At 34.6% G+C, this 12,001-nt stretch overlaps 1 protein-coding gene across 1 annotated transcript; it reads left to right on the forward strand.

Annotated features, from left to right (window-relative positions):
* The first annotated feature begins 2,029 nt into the window (after positions 1-2,029).
* LOC113238653 (carbonyl reductase [NADPH] 3-like) lies at positions 2,030-7,662 on the forward strand. The gene is made up of 3 exons (XM_026475489.1): positions 2,030-2,708; positions 6,672-6,976; positions 7,213-7,662. Exons 1-2 carry the CDS (start codon positions 2,066-2,068, stop codon positions 6,863-6,865), a joined length of 837 nt encoding a protein of 278 aa, XP_026331274.1. The 5' UTR covers positions 2,030-2,065; the 3' UTR covers positions 6,866-6,976; positions 7,213-7,662.
* Positions 7,663-12,001: the final 4,339 nt, after the last annotated feature.

Raw genomic sequence — 12,001 nt, forward strand, 5'->3', positions numbered from 1 at the left:
TTTTTTTATTTCAGATATCTTGGAAGTGGCTGCAAATTTGTAGATCTGCATTACTCATATAGACTTGGGATTTCAACTATTGCTGAGATAATAAGAGAAGTTTGTCATTTTATATGGGTTTTACTGAAAGACATGTGTTTGCCACAACCTACAACAGAAAATTGGTTAAAAATCGCAAAAGATTTTCATTTACGAGCCAATTTTCCAAATTGTATAGGTGCCATAGATGGTAAACATATAAGAACTATAAAACCTTACAATAGTGGATCAGTGTGTTATAATTATAAATACTTCTTTTCTATCATTTTGCTTGCCATTTGTGACGCTGACTACAAGTTCGTATGCATAAATGTTGGTTCCTATGGAAAGGATAGCGATTCTACTATATTTACACATTCAACATTTTATCAAAAGCTAATGAATAATGATTTACAAGTTCCGGAACATCAGCCTATTTCATCCATAAATCCTATACCAGTACCGTTTGTCATTGTTGGTGACGAAGCATTTGGACAATCTGATAAAGTTATGCGACCATTTGGTGGATCAAATTTAACAACAAAGAAAAAAATATTTAATTATAGGCTTTCTCGTGCTCGACGCTACATAGAATGTTCATTCGGCATATTAGCAAATAAGTGGCAGATTTTTCACAGACCTATTAATGTGAATTTAGATTTATTAACAAGCATCACCAAAACATGTTGTGTTCTTCACAACTATGTTCGAGAAAGAGACGGATATAAATTTGAAGATACCCTGTGCATTCCTGGCTTAGAAGAAGTGCCAACAGGTATTCAAAGAGCTACGCGACGTGGCATGTCATACAGAGATATGTTTGCTGATTATTTTATGACTGAGGGTCAATTACCTTGGCAGATGAGCAGAATTCATTAAAAAATAAATGACATTAATAACTTACCTATGTTTTTTTTTCTTCGTCTAGTAATCCTTCACCTCCAAATAACTTCACTATTTTTTCCCACTGTTTTTTCTTCAAATCCCGATTCGAATATTCGTCACTTAGTAAGTCCCAAATAGCTTTTCGGGATTGTATTTCCATTATAAATTTCTCGGTATCGAAAGCCTGAGCCATTTTTGTGCGCGACGACCGGTCGTTACGACAGTTGCTCTCAGTGTGAATGCTTCCAATTGAAGCCGTGCTCCTATTGGTCGCCAGCGACCGGCAGTCGCTTGTGTGTCGCCACGTCACGGCGACTCGCCTAGTCGCTTGGGCGACCGACGACCAAGTGCGTAGACATCTATTTAAACTGTAGTAACTCACAGTCGCCAGCGACCGAGTCGCCGGCGACAAGTCGACAGTGCGTAATAGCTCTTATGGTATTTGAGATTTGTGGCATTGTTTACTAATCCGCTTAAATAAACACGAAAATCGTATGCATCAAGTGAGAGGCCCATCCAGCTTGGAACTTTGGACCTAAATTATCAATGAAGCAGAATTTTAATCTTTCGTTGGCGTCAATAAAAATAAATAAATAAAAATACTACTTCGCATAAACTACTTCGCGTGCAATTCCTTTGAAGTGTTCTTTGAAATTGCAAAATCTTTAAAAAGTTACTGGGTAACCTTCGTGGTCTAGTCCGTGATCCACCATCTCTGTGGTCCCAGGATCACTAACTTTTCTCTTATTGTCTGGGGTCTGGGTGTTTGTGATACCGTCGTTGTTTCCGATTTCCATAACACAAGTGCTTCAGCTACTTACTTTCGGATCGAAAGTTCGAAGTTGTTGACCCCAAAATGGTTTGCGATATTTTTAAGAGGTAGCTAGTAACGAAGAACTTTAGCACGGGAATTCGTTAAAAAAAAGGAATAGACAAAATGTTGCTCTGCTGCTGAAAACGGAACGATATCCTTTTCCGGTCCAATCTGTCAATGTCGTTATGTCAGCTGACCGTCATTTTTCCGTGCTTATAGTTTTTGTTTGACATTTGACAATTGAAATCGCATTCAAATAAAGATAAGATTAAATATAGCGATTCAAATTGCGTGTTGCTCTTGCTTCATATGGTCGTGCGCGCTTCATAAATTGGAAACTTATAAAACATGGCTCAAAAAAAAGTAGCAGTTGTTACCGGAGCGAATAAAGGTATTGGCTACGCCATAGTACGAGGACTGTGCAAGCGTTTTGATGGTATCGTTTACCTTACTTCACGTAACGAAGTATTAGGGAGAAAAGCATTGATTGCACTACAATCTGAAGGATTACCATCCAACCCCTTGTATCACCAGCTTGACATCACTAAACCAGAGAGCATAAAAAAATTCCGCGACCATTTGAAAAAGGAACACGGCGGTTTCGACTTGTTGATCAATAACGCCGCTATAGCATTTAAAAATAACGCAAAGGAATCAGCAGCTGTACAGGCTGAAGAAACTTTGTTTGTGAATTATTTTTCTGTTCTATCTACTTGCGAGATATTATTCCCTATATTGAGAGATGGGGCTAGAGTGGTCAATATTTCTAGCTCTGCTGGACATTTGTCGAATATACCAAGTCAAAAATTGCGGGATTTATTCCAAGATCCAGCTCTGACTATCCCGCAACTGTCTGAGCTGATGCAGTGTTACATAGAGGCAGCTAAGCAAGGGACTCAGATTCCGGAGTGGGGTAATTCTTCATATGTTGTGTCAAAAGTCGGTTTGACTGCTTTGACTAAAATTCAGCAGAGATTGGTTAACGATAGAAGTAAGTTTTTTTTATTTTTTTTTAACTTAATTTTTTTCTATTAATGGATTTACTTGTGTTAAGGTATTTTTCTGAACATCTGTATCACAAATGTCAATATGTAGTTCAGGTGCAGTTGTTCTGAAAACCAGTTAAGATAATTTTGTGAAAGCACTGATGTGTGTTGCTGAAGTGAAAGATGTATGTCAGGATTATAGCAAGTTGAAGGCAGTTGTCTCTGCCTACCCCGCTGTGAAAAAGTGTATGTATGTTTGTTCTGTGGCACACATTCTAGTATATAGAGTTAAATGTTGTAATTAAATAATGTTGTAATTAAATAACGTTATAATTTTTGGCCAGTAAAAATAATTTTACAATTATTTCTCAACTATTCTGAAAACTAAATATAAATAGCCACATTATCTACATTCTCTATCAGATTCTCTTTTACTACAAGTACTACTAATTCCATCATCCAATAGCTTATGATTTTGAAATTGTGTGGCATTATTTATATCTTTGGAGACTTATAGACATTAATTAATTGTGTAATGCATATAATTTATTTAACATTCATTCTGTGTGCTGTTCTTTCATAAAATGATTCTTCATTATCGTTTTTTTTCACATGAATAGGTTTCCCCATTATGCAGTGATTCAAATGCATGCACCCCAACCCCAAAGTGCAAAACACAAAAAAAATCGTTATATTATGCATTGGCTATAGATCCATCAGCTTGCAGGTAACAAATAATTAAAACTCAAAACATAAATAATACTTAGTAAAAATTAATTATGTGAAGCTACAAAATTCCGCCATTTTTTCATCCTAAAAAAATTTATAAAGCCTTATTCATAAATTGACATAGGGTATTCCTAAATTCCTCTTCATTTGTGTATGTAGACTGCATGTAAAATATTGGTATAGTAACACTTACCTATTTATAAATGTTTTATATTATAATAATAATAATAAATTTTCTTTATTTCGGACTAAGTCCATAAGGGTTAGTAACAAAACACTTAAAAATAGGGTTAGTATTACAAATAGCTTATTTTACAATTTATTATTATAGGCCACAAAACCAATATGCATCCTAGACCAGTGATCTAGAAAGCAACCCTGTACATGGTTTGCAATTATACTCAGGAGGCTGTTATCGCCGCCCCGAATCCTGCGCAACAAAGAAGCCGCCCTTTTTCGCATGATAGCTGAAAAGCCATCTAAGCGAGTCACGGCGAACATTCCCGATGCACTACAAAATCGAGGCAGCTTCAACAGCATCCTGAATAAATTATATATTATTGCAATGTTTTCGACTAAAGGACTTTGAATCCAGCTCGTGCAATAATTTAATAAAGTCATCAGAAACTGAGTCTATTGGCATTAAAAAAAATTAGTCATAATTTATTCATTTTGTGTGAAAAAAAATATTTCATGAAATTTGACCAACTTCTACCGTCCCGACATTTTCGTCTCATACAATGAAATGTATGTAGATTTAAAAAAAAAAAAAATATCAATTTTATTCATTTTTATGGGTAACACTCGCTTGACCAAAAAATGTACTATGCCAAAATTGTTTTAACAAAAAAAGATTCAATGATTCATAAGATAGCTTCCTTGTATCTTCTATGGATTCGGATTTCCCCATACTGTCCGATTAAAGAAAACTATATTATTGCTTACAATTAGGTACAATAGTTTCTGTACTTCAATAGTTTCATATATTTATAAATTGCCTAAATATCTACAGCAATGACTGCCTGTGTTTTTACCTTGGACCAATAACTGAAGAGGATTCTAATCGCTATGCAAGACAGTGTAGATAGTAGTCTACCATTTATCAAAGCTCCTCTAATTTCTAGTGATAACAAACAAATCAACTAGACAGCACTTATTGCACAGATTGTTATGGATAGTGCCAGCTATTCTTTTATTTTGCTTAGGAACAGCATCATCCATCTATATTAGGAAGCGTTAAATTGTAAATTAGTTTGTAGCACACAAAGCCATCTATTGACACTCATATTTGTCAAAGTTTAGAAAATAATTGTAGGTCTATATTTGAATAATATTACAAACAAAGAAAACTGACTTTTTATACTTCACTTCATGTTATACTTCATGTGTTAGGAATTAACTGATATCCACGGCCATTTTTATTTTACATATTATGTTAGAGGAGTTGCAACACTCGTTGAAAGCCAATGCTGCCCGGGCTCGAGCAGTTGGAGTCCCGCCACAATGCGAATTTTAATTAATTTGTGGTGAGAGTACCAACCTTCATGAAGGAGGACTTTTGACCGAAGGGTATCATGTTCCGGTGTTTCCGATAACGGATACCGGACACCCACGTTGCATCACACGTCGCGGTCCATACGTGTAAATAAATAATAATAATAATAAATAACTAGTCTTATTATATTATTATGTATGTTAGTCTATAAGGTGTGTATTTATGGGAGTTTATAACCTGATCATAAATAAATTTTAAACTACTTCCATTGATCAGCGCCATCTTGATGTAAGACGGAATTTTAATGGAGCGGTCCTCTCGAATTATTGGTCCATGGTTCCATCTATTCATGGTTTTTATCTGGTGTTGAGTAATTGTTCTAAAGATTTTAAATGGTTTAAATTTTTAAAATATTTTTCATTATAAAGCAAAATGTTCACAAAAAGACAAATTAGAATAATCTTTAGATTTTTTTTCTATATTATAGCCAGATGTTTTGAGCTCAAGGAAGAACAGATAGTCTTATAAATAAGAATGTTGAAGTCCACTTTTGTTTATTTGCTTTACATGTTTTAACAATCATTACGCTAAATTCAATATTCAAGAAACAAATGCGCCGAAATATATTATGTATAAATATTAAGGCGAAACATTAGTGTCTTTAATAAACACTTACAAAATACCATGTCGTTCGTGACTATCTGTGCTTTATCCAATAAACAAGTCACTTTAACTGATAACAAATAATCTGTATGTACACACTCATATTTAGTACAGCAAAAAATTGAAAATGCAAATAGTAATGTTATATATTTAAACAAACTCCTACTACAAACCGGATTTTTCCCCTAATTTTCATCATTAAGGTACCATCGAGATACCACCACTGCGGTACCTCCTGTCCAACAAAAAAAGTATCAACCAAATCGGTTCACAAACGGCGTAATCGCGTAATATAACTACCCTAATTGAATTTAAGTCGGTTAAAAATCTGAAATATGACAAGTCTATGAAATATAAAATGAAATATAAAAGCACTATGAAAAATTTTACCTGTAACTTTAACTGCAGTTCGTCGCTCTACTTTATCAAACTCGTATCTTAAAACACAAACTGAAATGCAAAATATGCATTGTAATCATTGACTTACAAATAAATGGACGGCGGGTCTAATACAAAAACCACGAAAAAAATGTCCCAAGTCAACCTATTTAAACGTAGTGACTTGTCAAGGAATATGAAAAGGCTAAAACGTTGAATTTAAATTGTAATGTCATCGCAGTACTGTCTAATTTTGCTTGCTTCGCTGTCAGTCGAACAAACGAGGACTAAAGCGTGAATGACGCTCTGTATACGATTTTAACACCCTATAAGTTCGGACACTTTTTAGCGCGGACCCGACGTCCATATAATTGTAAGTTAATGATTGTAATATACAAATATGCAAGCTGATTTTACTTATTCTTAAAGTAATGCAACCAAATTAACACCCTTGATATGAAATTTAAAATAAATAGAAAAATTTGCCATGTTCTGAATAGTCACTATTTATAAGATAAGTGGTTCAGAAAGTAAGGCGTCGATTTTTCCTTTATCAAGGGAACCCAACATGCTATATAAACAGGCGGAGAGAGATTTGAAGTTGAAGGCAATTATAACTCTACTAGAGCGGCGTAGTTGCATTTTGTGACAAAGCTTTATAGATAAAGAAACAAAAAACTTTAACTACAACTTTGTATTCCAGATATAAAAGTAAATGCAGTCCATCCTGGATGGGTTGACACCGACATGTCCTCGCATCAAGGGCCGCTTACCATTGACGAAGGAGCTGCAGCTCCCCTGTATTTGGCGTTGGACGCTCCTGACTCTGTGAGGGGGGAATATGTATGGCATAATAAAAAGATAGTCAGTTGGGATGGCACGAAACCTCAAGAGTAACTGTAATGTGTTAAAACTTACGATTTGATGTACAGTCTCCTGCATTAATACGTACCACGCGGCGAGATTTCAATCAAGTAATCTCTGAACATTTTGAATCGTTATAATACTCTTACACTCATTGACTTACAAATAAATGGACGACGGGTCTAATACAAAAACCACGAAAAAAATGTCCCAAGTCAACCTATTCGAAATTTAAATTGTAATGTCATCGCAGTATCGCGCTGTCCGTAGAACAAATGAAGACTAAAGCGGAGTGTCGCGCTCTGTATACGATTTTAGCGCCTTACAAGTGCGGACACTTTTTAGCGCGGACCCGACGTCCATATAATTGTAAGTCAATGCTTACACTTTAAACATTTGCCAATGTGGGGTAATGTTTTAGTCATTCCTTCATTCCACCAAAGAATAACGTTTCTTCCATTTAAAATTCAAAATGTATCTTTAACGCCATGGCAAGAACCTAAAATAGATTGCTTCTATATAAATAATAATTATGACCATATGTCTATTTTTTTAATAATACTAAGTGACAGCACGAATTTGCCTTACGGATGAGAGTGGCCGAATTCAATCAATGTTACGATTGCAAATGTAATTTGCTTATCTAAGAAATAAGACGCCTACATTTTAATTAAGGCGTAAACACATGCCTGGTCTAACTCAACACGAGTTTAGTATTAATTGTCCGAATAATGAAATGGTGGAAATTTTTCATAATATTTTACAAAAATACTTGGCATTTTTCAGAAAAAATATTTGATTAGGAGGGAGCAGAGGAAAAATTCCTAATCTTCGATTTTAGAGGGGTATATCCACTTTAAAGTTAAAAATAAAATATTGTATGAGTAACTACACGATATATTCAAGCATAGACATTAATCAGAAACATAAAACAATAAAGTTTCCCCGATAGATAAAAATCACGAAATGACCTCTAATTTTCAAATTTTTTTGGATTTATCCTCGAAATGCTACAGGTTAATAGGACAAAAATTAGATAATTAATTATATTTATGCATGATCGACAACTGTCACTACGGATTTTTTTTAATCCCTTTAGTTTTAAAGCTATTCCGCTAAAACGAATTTGGTACTTTTAATGCGCAAAATTCAACATCTCCTGTCGCATATCACGCGAACTTCAGGCATATATTTGTTTCACAAATTTGGGCGGAACCAACGTCAAAACTTTTTCGGCATGCTCCCTCTTAATATAATAAAAGAAATACGTTAATCAAATATTTATTATTATACACATGGTCTGAAAAAAGTTGGGTACGTGGTACCGGTGAAGTGTTTCTCATAATAACGCACAACGTCATGTGACCTTGTATAATGTAACCCTTACATACAAGGTGGGTTTTTTTCCTTGATCCTATACTATACAAGATCACATGACGTTATGCGTTATTAGAAACACTTCACTGATACCATATACCCAATTTTTTTCAGACCTCGTATGTGTTACAACCTTTGTACATATTGCACAATATTTCGACATCACATATTGCGCAATATTTCGACATTACATATTGCGCAATATTTCGACATACATAATGTAACAACAGATGTGTTGCTAGTTCAGGTATTTAAACAGCGTTGCCAATTGTTCAAAATCCCCAAAAATCACGGTTAAAATCCCCAAATTTGGGGAGAGTAAAATTCCCCACAACTCGAATTTTCATTATTTATTACAAATACATCGCTTAAAAATATAATAAAGAATTAAGAAACTCAAAATGTAACCATAACGTTTGCTGTGAATGTAAACAGAATGTAAAATATAAAACTAATTATTATAATCTCAGTACAGAGTACTAAAAACACCGACCTCAAAAGTACGTGAGAATTACATCTATTTGCCAAATTGTATTGAAATCGGTTACTGGAATTATAATAATGAATCTTCATGCGTGAACAGCCACTCGTAGAGGTGGATGATTTTCTTCAAAATTAAATGGGACCACTATGGAGGTTCCCTTTTTCCAACAAAAACAGAATCATGATAATCGTTTCACAAGTACCGGAGTTATCGCGTAACAAACATACGAAAAAAAAACATACAGTCCAATTGACTTCCTCCTATTTTTGAAGTCTATTAAAAATAAGATGACCTTAAATCGTTTGTTTATTTTAATTAGATTCAACATTAATCAGTCTTTGAAAAAAAAATCATTTTTCTTTGCCTTACAAAATTATATAAACTGATTATTTGTTGTGCATTTGGTGACACTAAGTTAATGTTAGAAATATTCAGTGAGTTTCGACCTATATTTAATACTTAAAGTTGACGAGTGGTTAGTTGTGGTGTGGAAGTACCAACTGCTCGGCTCTGTTTATCAATAGCTGATCTCGTTTTGCTTCAAACCGGGGACCAGCCTAAGAGGGATAAAGAATCGCGAACTCGACACGTACCGACTGGTAATTTTACAATTCAAAATCAAGTGCTCTGATAATAATTATATTTAAGCTGCTTGTTAATAATGCGAGGGATGTGCGATGTTGAAAAATACATCGATATAGTTCATCACAGTGTTTCTAACAGTAACGATCAAACTAGCGATGCATCAGCAAATGATAGATTAAACAAAATGATAAAATGTTAGAATCCCCACAAAATCCCCAATCTAGTTGAAATTCCGCGCAATTTGGGGAATTTCCCACAAATTGGCAACGCTGTATTTAAAGTAAATTTCATATGATTTTTGATAGCCTTATAACATAAAGTCAATGCCTTATAAGCTTATCTCTGATCTATTATCTACCAGAGAGAAAGGTAGAATTTTGTTATTTTGGCCTCTTTATGCCAGTTAGTTACAGTAACTGAAAACTACTGCTCGTTATACAGATCCCTGCTTTAGATAATGAGACTTGTGCATAAAGCCTTTTCTCAGGGTGCCCCACGGCTTTGGCACACGGAGGGAAAGTACCATAGAAAAGTTTACTGAAAGAAGACTTTATTTTAATAACAATTCGAACTGAACCGGGAATCGAACCCGCCAAATGGTATAAAACACCTGTAATTTTACTATACTGTTCGAAAACCTCAATCATAGGGACTGTTTTCTTCTAAATAACATTTCATCTGCAATAAAAGAAAGACCATTAAATTTAACATTTGAGATTCGCATTGATCGAGCATGTATGTTCTTCCTGTCTTTACTTATTTACAACCGGGTGTAATGGGTGCATCGTGATATTATCATTGAGATTGTTGGCAACTGTTTGAATATTTTGGTAAACATTTGAAGCGAACTTAGATTTTAATCATGGATTTAAATAATTGTATTTATGACTATAATAAATATCTATTTTTGTAATTAAAAGTTTTTTTCACATACCCCCCCGACTGGCATGTTACGAGGTTGGCATGGTAGGTCACGATTTATTACAGAGCATAGTGACCAAAAGCGGTCTCTACCGCCTCTCAGTGGGCGCTGAAGAATTGACTCTCTATACCAAGAGATAGATAACATGACATATTTTTGTCATAAAAATAAATCTTAGAGGGTGTAATAGGGGATTTTTTCGTACGGAGAACCAGTAAAAACCATGATAATTAGTATAAGATGTCTCAGGCTCAATTTATATTGCGGCGGAACGTATTGTACATAGCATAATAAACTTTATGGTCAACGGTGTAACGTACAAACTAGATACGAGCCAATAATCACGTCGCGCGTCTTCCGAAGTGGCTTAAAGGCAGAAGCAGTGTAACGTCATACGTCAACGAAATACTACCAGCTGCGGTCGCGAGAAAGCTCGCGAACAGCATTTTTATTTTGAAATTTTTTTTATTCTAGTTCAGTGTACATACTTATTAAATACGACGTCACGATAGGCGCATAAGAACATACTAGTCTTCGTAGGAGCATAAGGAAACGTCCGTAAATTGAGCCTTATTATAAGACAATAGTAAAGACGAAGTCGCGGGCACCGATTAGTACTACTTTAAAGGCTATAAATAATGTTCAATAATGGAAATTAAGTTTATTTATTTCTCCTTGCATAAGAGGCACTTATTTACTCAATACGTAATATGAAAATATACTAAATTAGTAACAAACGTTATTAATATTATTTCTAAAATTTTCCTTAAAACTAATGGACGAATTTTTTAAAGCCCATTTTTGTTGGAAGTCTGATACATTTTTTTCGTCAATTGTTGAAGTTATAATTTTAATACAATTGTAAACATTCCAGTATGTAATGCATGTAAGAACTCGATTCTTGTCGCTTTACATTCGATTACTGGCCCTCGTTCTATCTTTTTCTTCTACGGTGCCAATAATGTAAACAACGGAATAACAAACCAGTGTAAGTGTGAATTGGGTGATCCCTTGTAGCCAGTTATGACATATCCACCATAACCAACCTTTGTTGTGCGTCTAAGCTCTCCTAAGACAATCGTGTGCTTCACTACGTAAAATAATAGCAATAACAAAAATGAAGGCGTTTCATATCATCGGTAGGTGTTATTTTCACTAAATTAAACATATAACTGTTTTCTAAATACTTGATAATAATATATTTGTGCCATTACCAGAAATAAAAAACACCTACATTGCCTTCTTTTATGATCCGATACACCGAGACCAAGAATGTTCCACATATTTTTTTGCTACTCGAATATTGCTAAAAAATGTCCATATATTTGTGAAGATATCTAGATGATTCCTAACTTTATATCAGTAACACAAAAACTTTTGAATAATTGTGCCATCTAGTGTTGAGTAACGAAACTCCTAAGTCAACTGAAGAGAAAAGAAAAGACTTAGGAGTTCCGTTAATTAACACTAGATGGCACAACTATTAAATAGTTCACATGATCAGTTTCGATTATTCGATTTATGGTTCGGGACTACAGAGCCTAGTGCAGAAATAAATAATGAAGACCAAGTGCGTGTAGTTAGAAAACCTCCCACGGCTTGAAGATGTGGCAACATGTTCTAGCAGTGCGAGTTTTTCTACCCGCATCTTCAGTTCCTTCCGAGACAATGGACGTTGCAATACGTCCGAAAAGTCGAGGTAATTAAAATATGTTTTCTATATGATTACGTCCCAAACTAAAATAATGTGTGAAAATCATTGACTTACAATTATATGGACGTCGGGTCCGCGCTAAAAAGT

Source organism: Hyposmocoma kahamanoa, unplaced genomic scaffold (genome assembly GCF_003589595.1).
Source record: "Hyposmocoma kahamanoa isolate Upper Pololo Valley unplaced genomic scaffold, ASM358959v1 97177, whole genome shotgun sequence".
NCBI lineage: Eukaryota > Metazoa > Arthropoda > Insecta > Lepidoptera > Cosmopterigidae > Hyposmocoma > Hyposmocoma kahamanoa.

Bases quoted from the DNA above. Each gene is read 5' to 3' on its own strand.
- LOC113238653 (XM_026475489.1), top strand. From the start codon at position 2,066: ATGGCTCAAAAAAAAGTAGCAGTTGTTACCGGAGCGAATAAAGGTATT. The intron at 2,709-6,671 runs GTAAGTTTTTTT...TTTGTATTCCAG, and splicing joins GAGATTGGTTAACGATAGAA to ATATAAAAGTAAATGCAGTC.